This window comes from Bemisia tabaci, chromosome 6 (genome assembly GCF_918797505.1).
Source record: "Bemisia tabaci chromosome 6, PGI_BMITA_v3".
In the NCBI taxonomy this organism is placed as follows: domain Eukaryota; kingdom Metazoa; phylum Arthropoda; class Insecta; order Hemiptera; family Aleyrodidae; genus Bemisia; species Bemisia tabaci.
This window is the reverse complement of record NC_092798.1, coordinates 43819413-43833688: the sequence shown is the minus strand read 5'-3', so window position 1 is coordinate 43833688 and position 14276 is coordinate 43819413. Positions and strand designations below refer to the sequence as shown.

At 39.7% G+C, this 14276-nt stretch overlaps 1 protein-coding gene across 5 annotated transcripts in view; it reads right to left on the bottom strand.

Annotated features, from left to right (window-relative positions):
- The window catches only part of Trpgamma (Transient receptor potential cation channel gamma), a 242877-nt gene that overhangs the window by 210759 nt on the left and 17842 nt on the right, over positions 1-14276 (bottom strand). For 3 of the 5 annotated variants that reach the window (XM_072301540.1, XM_072301541.1, XM_019050824.2), the window contains exon 2: positions 4983-5191. The exons of 1 other annotated variant lie outside the window; for it this stretch is intronic. In XM_072301540.1, the coding sequence (XP_072157641.1) occupies positions 4983-5033 (51 nt within the window). In that variant the 5' untranslated portion in view covers positions 5034-5191. Of the gene's footprint in view, positions 1-2991; positions 4270-4982; positions 5192-14276 lie in introns of those variants that run through there. One more of the 5 variants, XM_072301542.1, reaches the window with a different exon arrangement.

Genomic DNA, 14276 nt, shown 5'->3' with positions numbered 1-14276 from the left:
TTGAACCTCCAATTTGATCACCATTCTGCTGTGCTACGCAAAAACGCCGTAAATCCATCAAGATTTTCCCTCGTTTTTGGAATTTAACACTTTCTAAAATAAAAACTGTTTGACCCATGCACCTCAAATTTTCAGGTCAAGTTTTTCATAGTATTTGAGAAAGAATTCTGTACAAACATTGTCCCAAGGTACACAAGTTTTTCTGCGATGATACATTGTTTCCAAAAAATGAAAAATGGCGTTTACGGCGTTTATGCGTTGCACGGCAACATTTGGAGGGATCGAAAGAGTTCAAAGCCATTTTTTGACGTACTGAGGTAAAAGCACCGATAAACAGTTATTTTTAAGGCCCATCTAAAGAAATACAAAATTTGCGAAAATAAAATTTTACAGATCTACGAGGGAATTCGTCTCGCTCCTCTCTTAATTTTTGGCAATTTTCCAAAAATGGACTGAATCTTCTTTTTTATTTTAGGTATGGTCGGATCTCCATGCATCCATAACTCTTTAGCCAGCCCATATTTTGAGACCATCAAACTGAAGGAGCCTGGTCGGGAATCGAGCCCGAGACTTCCTGATTAAAAAGCATAGATTATCTGGAAAAAATGGTAAACTCACTGATTTTTAGGAAAACCTTACGATTCACCACCTTTCCACTTTATCAATATAAGATCACGTAATCATTATGATCGATCAGAAAATTTTTCGAGAGGTGCCCTTCTGACTTTGCCTTCACAATGTTCCTGAGTTAAAGAGTTAGACCATTAATCACAAAGGTCGGACGAATCATGAACAAGGTGCGTGTCAAAGTTTAGAGCAAAAAGTGAGGTTAATATTCCTGAGATTGCCACTTGTTGTGTTACTGTCGAAACCATACCAAAATGATACCAAATGATGATCACCGCATAGTTCTCGGTTGTGGTTGATGATGATATGCACCGTTTAAGTGATCCGAACGCAAAAAGCGCATCTCCGAACAAATATCGAACTGAACATTAGAAATTTACGTTTCAACTCACGACACACAATTTTAAGTATGTTTATCGGTACGAAATCCATACTTCAAAATGTAAGTTGAAATTTCTGTTAAATCACTTGAAACCATTAGAATTCGGTAGTAGGTATACCATTACAAGCGAAGACGAATAAAGAAAGGTGGTCGCATTTCGAGTTGAGCCGCCATTTTGAAGGCTGTGACGCGCAAAAGGTACATGCTTTGTTATGCAATCAGGATGTACCCGAAACGTACCTGATGTCATGTGACGTCAAGAGGGTGCGAAATGAGACCATCATTCTTCATCCGCCTTGGGTACATGGACTTTATGTCCACTTTTTTTACGTCCGCAGACTTTTCGTCCACAATTTTTACGTCCACAGTTCTAAATGAAATTGATTACTTCATTTTAAAAACATTTACATTTTTAAAACGTGGTAAATATTTGTAAAACCTTTTCCAAGCAATGGCATCGATATGAATCTCAATGAGCCGTAGTTGTGATGAAAGGAACTATACAAATATTAATAAAAGAGTAAAAAAACTAAGAAGCACGCAATATTTAACACTTATTCACCTTCTTGACCTTCGACCTTCTTGCATCGACCTTCTTGAGTCAAATACGTCCAATTTTGAGGGTTTAGTTGCGCTTACACCACGCTGCAGCACAGTAAGAGCCCAAAACATATAAGAATAAAGAATGCTTTGGAAATCATCTAATTTGACACGGAACCACTATTATATTTACAAAAAACACATTATATTTTCCAGTAGTGCATATTTCTTTTTCATCAGTTTAAAAGGGAATAATCAATGCAGAGAGTGCAAACATTTCAAAATCATGAGTTGAAAAACGCTGACTCCGCGAGTTTAAATATTAGAGCCTAACACAGAGCGGAGCGGCGTGTTAGCAGCGCAGAACGTGCACTGGCGCCTACAAACCTAACGGGATACTTCACGCATTGCGCAACGCGTGAAGTATCCCGTTAGGTTTGTAGGCGCCTATGCGCGTGTCAGGCTGGTTGCCTGCCGCACCGCTACGCTTTAAGCAACTATTTCGCGTCAGAGGCGTTGCACAGTATCTTACAAGATTGAAGGCGGATTGAAGATTGATGGTTCCTGTCATTTAAATGAGAAGAAAAAAATGTGGACATAACATGTGGTTTTCGCTTCGGTTTTCATCTTATCATATCCGTACAGTGTACACATGAGCATATGTTTTTATCTGCTCTTAGAGTCTGTTCTATTTCATGACTTGATTCATGAATGAAATGTTTTTAAGAATGAAGGTAGTAGTAGTATGCATTTATTTTTGAGGTGGTTCCTGTCATTTAAATGAGAAGAAAAAAATGTGGACATAACATGTCCACAATTTGGAAAATTTTGGACATATTCATGGTTGGACATTAAATCATGTGGACTTAATAAAGACTGGACTTAACGTTTAGTGGACATAAATAGCGGTGGACATTTATTTAATGGACGAGAGGAAGGTGGACATAAAGTCCTGGAAGCCCGCCTTGATTACAAGCAATGTCTTCGGAAAGTTATTAACTCACTGGGATGCATTTCAGGTATCATAAAGTGCCTATGAGACCTTTTTTCTTATATAGGTGCATTAAGTATCCTCTTCTACAGAAAATTGCTGCGACCTCTGAGTAGAGTATTGACATTTATAGGCAAAGCGATAAACAAAGAAGGCATAGGGAGTATGGAGTGATCTTATAGGTTGGAGTGAGTGGTTTCCATAGGCTAAGGGGAAAAAAGATGGACTATAATTATACGGTCACACGTGGGTTGTCGTTAGTTAGTCTATTCCTACATCCTATTGCCTACATCCTTTGTCAATTGCAACCATCCGCTTCCACCAATTGGATCTCTTCATATCCTTTATGTCTTCTTTGTTTATGGCTTTGTCTATCAATTGCAATAATCGGCCCGATGCTCCTGTTTTATTCACAATTCAAACACTCACTGGAAACTGTCATGGAACTTACCGTCTTGTTCGTTTTCAAAAGTGACATTAAAAAACCATGTAGACGCACTCCTGATCCTCTTCATTGAGAGAGGAGAAACCGTTCCTTGAGAAAATGAATACAAATTATTTGAAAGAAGGGAAGAGAAGGCGGAAGAGGGAGGAGAAAGAGTAAGAGAGGATGCGGTGAATTCTGAGGGTGAAGTTATGCACACTTTTTGTCTACAATTTGCACGAAGCACTACGGTGTCTTAATTTACATTCTCGAGATACGCGGTAACTAAGGAAGCGGTTGTTCAAGTGATTTTAAATTATCGCTGCAATCTTTACAGATGGTGTTCATCTAGACGTTCGCCACAAAAAACTCCAGCACCGCGTTTGCAAATCCTTTTTGAGAGACGATGGTTCCCCATCTTGCGCTCACCTTGAAAATTTATTTGAAAACTTCTCGTTTAATTGATTTACTCTTTCCTTTCAAACAAAATCCTACCAAATTTAAATTGATTGTTTCTTGCCTCTACCTCGACGTCTTTTGAGACAAAAAATTATTCTAACGCAATAAAAATACAAATATAAGTATCAGTATTGGTCTCGCGTCTATTTTGAGGGGCGAAACCACTAAACATGTGCCTCTAACAAAACATGCATTTTATAGCATGTTAGGGGTTTTCTTGGTGAATAAAACCAAAAAATGTCATGGCAAGCCTTTTATGGCTTAAAATTGACCCCATTTATTACAAAATATCAGCGGTCTTTCTTAAATAAAAATCTTAATGCCTTGGTTAGGAATTAATTTCAGTAATAACCTATTTTATGTTGCGAATCGTGTTTGATGTTAGACTTTGAAGAGGAAGCATTAGAATGCTCAAGATGGATCCTTAACTTTGGCGCAAAGTTGAGTACGATCGAAGTATTTAAAATTTGTAAATTTTGAGAAAATCGTAAACTCACTTTCTAGATCAATCGTTAAGAAATATGCATGCCGAATATCATCAAAATTTTAAAAATTAAGTCAAAAGCTCTGTCTCCAATGAGCCAACTATGAACTATATATACATTGAAGCCTGTTGCAAAATGGGAACATTATTTTTGGCATTATCTTAAGATTTCGGAAGATAATTGTTGGCACCTACATTCCTTAATGATTAGTCCAGAGACTGAAATTCCAATTTTCCAAAATAATCCACGTAATGGTTAGAATTTGAAATACATCGATACCCAGGGTGTATTGCGCAAATTCTGAGGATCTCTACTCTTTCTCTGAGCAAGCTCGATCTTCTACACGATTGGTTCAAAATAAGTAAAACATTGGGGAAAAAAACACATTGAATCTAGAGTCCAGACTCGTAAAAACATCGACAAGAAAAATACTCTTGATTCAATCGGATTTTTGCTTAGATCAAGAACAAAGCCTCTTAATTTGAGCGGGTTTCCTTTTGATTTAAGCAAAAATCTGATTGAATCAAGAGTATTTTTTCTTTTCAATGTTTTCAAGAGTCTGGACTCTGGATCCAATTAGAGTCCCTTTATACTGAGAGTCAAGACAATGCGAATCCATTTCTGATTGGTTAACCGTATTTTAGGCCTTCACAGTGTCACAAACGGGAATAAAGATTACATTTTCACCAATTGCAAAGATTATAATCTGGAATGGACCGAGGAATTTCGGGTTCGACAAGGAACAAACGGAATGAGAGAAGGAACGGAGAAAGGAATTTAAGAATGAGCCGATCAAAGATTACGAAAAACTGCGATAAACGTCTAATTTGTGTAATCTTTATTCCCGTTTGTGACTCCATGAGGGGTGTTGTCTTGACTCTCAGTATAAAGAAAACTCTAGATCCAATGTGTTTTTTTTTCCAGTGAATACTGTAATTCGCATCCATTTTCCACGCGAGAACATTCCATTGCAGATTTTTGCATGAAATGCGCGAATCGCGAGCGGACCAAAAGGATTTGCAAAGCGGGTGCCTCTGTGTGCAGTTTTTGTGCCATAGTTGAGAAGTGTCTTACAAATGCGTGTAGCGGGTTCAAATTGAGATGGACATGATCTGAGGAGCTCATTTCTCGGCCGGCGAGTCACACCATCAATCTACGGCGATCCGTCTCGATCCCGGAGCCTTACACGCTCCCGGGCATCCCGTCTGCCGCTCCCGGCTCTCGAAAACTCCCGCTAGGACTTTAAAGCTCCTCTCCGAAAGCCCATCCTCACGACCTGCAAACTTTTCAACGAAAAAAAATCATCATCCTGAGAGAGAAGTTTCAGCTCTGACGTTTGGAACTAAAAAGCCACACAGAGAAATAAGAGAAATATTTCCAAGACTGCCCAGCTGGATTCCAATCAGAGCAGTGTTCGAAACTCACCTTCGAGTTTCAGGAGTCATGTGGCGCAACGAGCTCAATTTTTAGGGGCCATTGAAGATTTTTTAGGGGCCGGATTGACGTTTTGCCTATATATCACGGTGCATTTAGTGAAAAGTCAGACGCAAGATGTTTTAGTTACGGAACTAGTAACTGTAACTTGGGGGGAAATTTCGAAAAATCACCAAACATAAAAATTAGGATTTTTTAGGGGGGGGGCAATTTTTAGGGGCCACGTTGGCGCAGTGCCTTCATTTTTCAGGCGCCATGACCGATTTCTTAGGCGCATTTGGCGCGTTGGCGCCTGTGAGTTTCGAGCACTGAATCAGAGTAAAAGTCCGTATCTTTCAATGCTTTCCGCACAGGAATTCTTTACACTGGTTTTCCTATCAATGAAACTGGACTATGTCGGTTAAGGTAAGCGTAGATACAAATTTTGGTAGAGCAGCCGGAGACAATGGTGACAGAAAAAAAAACAAGGGGGAAAAACGGGAAACCAGGCTAAAACACGCGATAAAGCACCCAAGACGTTTCGACTTTAAGCTGAGTCATTTTCAGTCGGAATAATACAATAAAAATTAAAACATATCGATGAAAACACCTGAGTCCTACATGGACTAAAAATGACTCAGTTTAGAGCCAAAACGTTCGGGTGTTTTATAGTATATTTCAGCCTTCTTTCCCGTCTCCGTCCCCCTTTGTTTTTCTTCTATTAAGGTAAGCGGAGAGTTGGGACTATTGATAGCGTGTCGTTTGACTGCTGGCAGATTTCCTGTTATCTTGAACATTCGGTTAAAAATTTCCGTCTTTGATGTCACCTTGTGTTACTTTGTGTTACTTTTTTGTGTTAGGTCAACATACACGGAGAAAATAGGGCAGTCGACAAAACCAGTAGCTGGTTAAAAATGCGCCAGCTATCGTGCGGTAGTTACGATAACTACTGCGGTGGAGGTCACATGGTCACAACTAACCCGGTAGTTATCTCGTAACTACCACACGGTAGCTGGCGCATTTTTGACCAGCCGCTGGTTGTGTTGACTACCCTATAATTTCCGTTTAAAGGACTTTGTGCTCAACACATTTTAGTGTTTCAGCCCTAATTATACACAACAATGAACCATTTAAGGTGATTCAATGGACGCCATATTTTGTGTCAGAACGGCATGCGATATATCGCATCAATTGGTTCCATATTTTCAGCTACTCGTCATTTTTCTCCTATTTTGAGATCGCACTTCTGTTGTCAGGAGTCTAAAGCACTCACTTACCAATTTTAACAAAGAAATTCAACGTAATAAAGGCGTGGTTTTTTCAGGGAGAAAACATCGCATTCGATACTGATAACGAAACTGCACTCGAATGCGATATTTTCTCTCTGAAAAAACCACGCCTTTATTACGTTGAATTTCTTTGTTAAAATTGGTAAGTGAGTGCTTTAGACTCCTGACAACAAAATTGCGATCTCAAAATAGGAGAAAAATGACGAGTAGCTGAAAATATGGAACCAATTGATGCGATATATCGCATGCCGTTCTGACACAAAATATGGCGTCCATCGAATCACCTTAATCCATAGAAAATGCTGCAAAAATAAAATTACATAAAAAACCAAGCTACCTCAAAGTACTTTACAACTTCATGTCCGATTGGCAAGGAAAAAGCAAATGAAAGGGGGAAAACAAGGAAAAATGAGGTGTCAATTTCTTCTGTTGCGAAATCGAGATTCATTTCGCGAACCGTGTTCCGGTTTCCCAATGACCGCGGTCAACGGATCATTTTTCCTTGTCCTCCCCTCTTCATTCAATTTTTCCTTGCCGGTTGAAAATCAAGTCGTAAACTTATAATTCGAAACGTCCCGGGATTTTAATATAATTTTTAGTTTGCAGCCTTTTCCCCGGATTAAGTTGTTTTTTAGTGTGTATTTATCAAACGTATTAATTTGAGTATCATTATCTATTTTTGATATTTCTTATATATTTAGAGTTACTGATTTCGTGGAGAGAGCGTAGACGTTAACAGTTAACGAGGATAAGGATTTGGAAATAAGAAGTAAAAAATAAATGAGGGTATGAAAAATAGTTCAGGCAGTGCCTGATTTACCTACTTGCCGCCCATGGACGGTTTGTATTTTGTCGCCCCCTTCTCATTCGTTTTGAAACATCGATAAAAACCATCAAGTAAACGTGCCAGCGGGGGTAGGGTGCATTAGACCCTTTAATTCGCGTTGGAAACATTTTTTGGGAAAGCCCTGTCAACACTACTGGCAAAAATTCACCGAACTTTGCGCGAACGTTAAGTTTCGTAAACCTATCTCTGCGTTGACAAGGCCTTCCATTCATAAGAAATGAACGAAAAAATTCTGAAAGAACAAACATAAATGTGGTTTAATGGTTTTAACTTCCGCCGCCGCGCCGCGCAGACCGCACCGTGTTGGAGCAATGCGTGAAGTATTCCGACAGTTTTGTAGGCGCTATGAGTTTCACGCCGACGACCGCTGCTGAACACACTGTGTTTGACGCAATGCGTGAAATATTCACACAGTCTTGTAGGCGCTATGCATTCCACGCTGACCGCACTGTGTTTGGCGCAATGCGTGAAGTATTCATGCATTCTTGTAGGCGCTATCCGTTTCACGCTGACCGCGCGCAGTGACCGCACTGCGCGGTTTTGATGCAATGCGTGAAGTATTCAAGCAGTCTCGTGGGAATGTAGGCGCTAATATGTGTTACATGCCGACCGCCGCAGCAAAGAGCTTCTCCTTTTCATCTCAAGTCCTCGTCATCATTTCTCTCTCAGTCAGGCCACAGTTTTTCTTTAGATTAGAGAATGAACAAAAATGGTATTCATCCTTCTTTCAGGTAACCTTAATTTCTTTGATGCGTATTCAAGAGAATACAGGTTTAACAGGAAGCAGCCTAGTCATAGAAAATCGGACGAAAATGGTTTTGAAATTTCAATAAAAATGCGTACTAAAAAGCCATTCGAAAAACTAAAACCACTTACCGCTCATTAATTATTCTTTTTCCGACGCTTCTCCTCTTCATTTCCCCATTTTGAAGGGCTTGAAGCGACCCTTGAAGATGAGCAAATGAGCCCGAAACTCGTCGGGAACAGAATAATTAACGAGCAGTGAGTGGCCTTAGATTTTCATCTCACTCTCCAGTATTATTTTCAAATTCATCTCGTGTCAGTGTTTTGAAATTTCTAAAATATATTTTATCCTCCAAATTGCGTTTTTACTTTTATTGTAACTTCATTGTACAAATAAGTTCGTTTGCTCAACCTTTGCTCGATACGTTTTTTTTTCTTCTCCAGTAGGAAGTTACTCAATCAAAGATGAATCGTACAGAGTATGCAAAATCTCGTGAGAATATTCTAAACTTATGTAAAAATAATACTAGAAGAAACGATGCCGTTACTTTCTTACCCTGAACATTGTGTATTTGTTCCAATGCAACAGGTTGGATGGATTCCAACGACTTCAATGTTTATGGACGAACGACTGAGTTTGAATTTTACAACATGGCGTTGTTCTTATATACAGTGCATTGTAAGTTCATGAATTAAATGGCTATGAGGGCAAATGTTTTACTTTTTCCCAGATAAGAAATATGAATTTGATAATTTTGAAAATAATGACACTATACAGGGTTATTCAAAAGTCACGCACCACTGGCCATAACTTTAGTTCTAATATGATATCGATTTGCGGTTTAAGACTTTGTCCTCATATCGAGGGGGAAACTTTTTCGATACTTTCCAGTTTTTAATCCCTTCGGAGGGAGGGGGGCGTGGCCGGGCAACTCAAAAATTTTAAATGGCCACCTCTCCCCCTCATGGCCAGTGGTGCGTGACTTTTGAATGACCCTGTATGTGGAGATACAAATAAATCATGTACCGATGTTCAATCTATCCGATCTATTTCACTACTAAAAATTCAATTTGAGCATTTTTTCATCATTTTTTGTATCTCATCTAAAAGAAGCCTCTATATATTCCATGAAAATTACTAATTTTTGTCTTTTAAAATACAGAAACAGTACAAATATTGCAAGGTCCATCAAGATACACTGGAAAAAAAACACATTGGATATAGAGTCCAGACTCTTAAAAACATCGACAAGACAATTTAATCTTGATTCAATCAGCATCTAGCTTAAATCAAGAACCAAGCCTCTTAATTTAAGCTGATTTCGTTTTGATTCAAGCAAAAATCCGATTGACGCAAGAGTATTTTTTCTTGTCAATGTTTTCAAGAGTCTGGACTCTAGATCCAATGTGTTTTTTTTTCCTGTGTACATATTCACCGGTTTTAACATCGATATAACATTCGACCTCGAGACTCTCATTTCAGTCACTATTTCCCATTTTCCTGATAAACCGGCGAAAATCTGCGTTTCCCTTTTCGATAAAATCCTATTTTGACGGTATTTGCCTGGGATTATGGGCGAAGCCCGTTCCTTGGACCTGCCTGGACCTGTCAACGCTTTGTGTTTCCTCTGCGGGGGATCTCTTTGAGTTTGAGGCCGTCCGGGGTTTTCGATAATCACTGCGGCGGCTTTTCGATTCAGCCCCTCGGCCTGGAAATTTGATTTATCCTGCCCTGAAAACACGGCTGCGAACACTGCCGTGCCAAGGAAGAACGCCGTATGAACCTTCAGGCGTTGCCAAATTTCCGTCGGTAAATCACGAATTTTCGGGATAGTTTGTTAATATTTCTCTTCCAATTTTTCAGACAATTTTGTTCTCCATTTTATCTAAAATATCTAAAAACATCAATGAAAAATATGCACCAGCTTCCTCAAAAATACATGTTTTATCCGGGGAAATTTGGCAACTCTCGAATGTTCATACGGCGTTCTTCCTTAGCACGGCAGAACAGCCCGACCCGAGGAGCCTCCGTCGAAACGAACGGTTCGGTTCGATCCCGGTTCTTGTGTTTTGGTAGTGGTCCGGATTACGGGAACGCCGCGTCGTCGCGTATTCTGGTCCTGTCGGCCTGGATCCGGAGAAAATATGTCATGGGAGATGTAGAGAGGGGAAAGAAGCTCCAGCGTATGGATTTGTCTTATTTTGCGGCTGAGGCCCCACGAAAATTGCCATCAATCAATATTCGGGTGTATGTACGTACCGCACAGGGTGCGGCGAAAGTCTTGAGACTACTGATGAATTGGATTGCATTTTGCAAAAAGGAACCACTAGCATTGCAATGTTGCTAAGATTGTGCGACTTCTTTTGTCTTGGAGGGAAAACCCAATTATCCATTAATAGTTTCTATTTTACTCGCTAAATTTCATAGTTTTTCACGATTTCCGCAATTTTATTGTAAAAGACGAAGTTGCACAATCTTAGCATCATTGCAATGCTAGTGGTTCCTTTTTGCAAAATGCAATCCAATTCATGCACTCAGAAAATAACTTCGGTTACAGGGATTGATCCTCGTTTCGTACTAAAAACCAAAGTTTCTGGTTACAAGAATGTAATTTTATTCTGTAATACAGAATTATAAAAAATTAACGTAATTTAGGTTAGCAGGGTTAAAATTCGGTTCCTAAGCTAAAAAGTTTGATTACCTATACCGCAAGTTAGAAAAAAGAGTCTAGAGGTGTCAGGGAACTTTTATAAAGGTATTATAAAGGTATAACTTTTATAAAGGTAATATTCCGACCCTTTTGAAAAGCAGCGTATGCATATTGCATACGTATACTGTAGGACGTATCCAAAATTCCAACTGCTCAGTACTCTAGAGGAACATGAAATTTAATTTTTGTAAAAATATTAAATCCCTCCATGTGTCGGGAAAATTATGATCAAAAGGGATATGTTTTGCATTGTTTGCATGTGCATTTTTTCGAGTCTTCGGGCTTAATCGGTCTATGTATTTTTAAAAATTGCTTGATCTTAACCGTTTGAAAGATATAACTGCGGAGAGAAAAGCGTTACTCTTACAATACTCATTGTAGATTTCAGGCCCTGCATACGTTTCAAGTCGTATGTAGTTACAATGTTACACTCGAGGTAATGGTTATTTCGACCACAGTATGATAACGTCGTTCCAGTCAGCATTGTTAACCGGACTGAATTAATTCATCGTTTTCCGAACGAGGGAACGAAACTCCATTCCGAGGTTGCAAAATTGAATAAAACAAATCAATTTTTTACAGGAATGTATCCGTGCAATTTTTGTCCTTTCGTATGAATTTTACACGAGATGAGAGAGAAAAATTAATGAAATTTACAGTCAGAATCGTCGAATATTTTCCCAGCAAAAATGCAATTTGAGCAGGAAAATTTGGCAAAATTAAAATTTAGTCACGTCTTTTCGTGGAGGAAACGACAAATCGTCACTAAAAAAATAACATTAAAAAATCAGAAAAATAGGTAGGATCTGGAATCCATTTTAAACATTGTGATGACAACAATTCTACCCCGAAAAAAAAGTGATGTTGACTTAGCATTCTAGATGTGGAAAAAGTGTGCGAGAACTTATAATATGCTGAAATACGCTGAATTACCCGCTACACCAGTTATTTTAGCAATGCCAAGATGTAAAACTAACTGCTGTGGCAGATGATTCAGCATTTCATGAGCTCTCGCACACTACTTTTACATCCAAACTGTTAAATGAACTTCACTTTTTTTCGGTGTATTTTCCCCCTCGTGTCTCAGGACTTTTGCCGCACCCTGTGTTATCAGCGGAAGCTCCTCGCTTTCTGTAAAAACGGCATGATTCCAGGGTCACTTGATCCTCCGAAAACACGGGATTACACAGGCGGCAGGGTTCATCTCAAAAGGTACTTGAGCAACTTATTGACTCGAAGTAATCCGCATAATATGTTCTCCGATCGGTTTGCGGTCCCGCTCCCCTCGGCCTAGTGACAGCCCGGGGCTCGTTGCAATACGCACCGGATAATGCGATAAAATCGGGAGCAAACAAACATAAGATGGTAAATAAAATCAGAGGACTCGGGATACAATGTAGGTGGGGAGCACTCGTCAAAACAGGAAATAAAACTCGCAGAGCTCTCGGGATTTTTTATTGGAGCGCGTAAAAATTAAGAGGACGGGGATTCGTACAACGAGACAACATATTTTAGAGACCCTGTACAAAGTTCCCTTTTCAGTAGAAAGAAAGGTGTGTTTGAAAGTCAACGCGCAGATTCGCCTGATGAACAAGGTGTTGCGGGCAATTACGAAAAGGGAAATTTCAGACGACTTAAAGTTGATCGGAGTGTGAAAATCGCGTGATGTCTTCAATACATGTCTGTCCACGTAGGACACGATTTTTTGTACAACGAATATAATTCTTGGCAAAGATATTGTCCGGTTTTTTGATGCATGAATAAAACTTCCCGCCAATAAATACAAAAATCCACTTAAAATAAATCGCACACTGAGCGAAGACGCGACAATCTTTGCAGTGGTAAAATATGACAACCTCAATTTTGGCACTTCGGTTCAGCTGGTGCTAGTTGTTGGCACTTTGAACAACACAGGAAAAAAGAACTCTGCTAGATTACGAAGCCTACTGAAACTACCAAGGTGCTCAATTTGATTTACGTCGACTCTGGTTTTTCGCGGGAGCGGGAAATTCAAATTTTTCGTAGCCTAAGCAATTTAAAAACGTCAATATCTTGGCGACGAGTTGATTCCGGTAATTTTCGTGGCGCAGATCGTGTTTTACGTGAGATTTTGAGACAGAATAGATAAATATATCAGAAATCGAAAATCCTTATCTTGGCCGGCGCGCATTGGATCGAGTCGATTAGTGAGGTCGGACATGCAATTTTTGACTATAACTGAAAATTTTAGTGTCCGTCATATTTTACATTTCAAGGGGTAGTGCAAGAAGAAAACCTCACGAAGAAACCAATGGAACTACTTTTAGGACGTCAAAGTTTTGTATAAACGGAGTTATAAGCGTTTAAAATTTCCAAATTTTGCCAGATTTCTCCTATTGACTAGATCCACCGTGCGGCGGTCCATTCTATTGACTGTTGTTATTAGGAAGGAACCTCTAACACGAGCGCAAAAATAAAAACGCGAGTGCCACGTGAGCCCAATCAATGCAAATATGCGTTGATGTTGCAGCTGGAAGTTTTTCCCGGAGACCCCGTGGCCGTGCATTCGATGGGGGATTTCCGAGGATGGCGTTCATTGATTTTCCCGAGGCCATTAAGTAGATTATCCCCGGCCAGACTTGGCGAATCGATTAAATGGCCCGTGTCCTAATACCCGGATATTACATCAATATTATTTTGAGACACGACCGCCAACCGCCGCCGTTGCGCCTTGTCCCCGCCATTCATGAGATGATGGCAGAATGTTTAGCTTACGCTCATGAGCGCCGTATAAAAATACACCGACTGACACAGGTTGTGCGAGTGCATGGGTCTGTAGCAAACTCACGGAGAATAATGTCCCTGCAGACCGGTGTTCGAAACTCACGGATGCCAACGCGCAAAATGCGCCTAAAAAATCGGCCCTGGAGCCTAGAAAATGAAGGCTCTGCGCCAACATGGCCCCTAAAAATTGCCCCTTAAAAATCTGAATTTTCATATTAGGTGATTATTCGAAATTGTCAGCACTATAAGTGAAAGCTTTTTCTATTCTTCACGATTTCATCCTTAGTGCTTTTGTCTTCCGCAAGTTACAGTTACTTACTAGTTCTGTTACGAAAACATCTTGCGTCTAATTTTTCACTAAATGCGCCGTAATATAAAGGCAAAAAGTTAATTTATCCCCTAAAAAGTCTTTAATGGCGACTAAAAATTGGGCTTGATGCGCCACATGGCTCCTAAAACTCAAAGAAGAGTTTCGAACACTGCTGCAGACTGATGATAGACATAGAAGACATAAGGAGTATGGGGCGATCCTATTGGTTGAAATGGGTGATTCCTATAAACTAAGGGAGAAAATAATGGACTAACTATCTAGTCTCCTGTG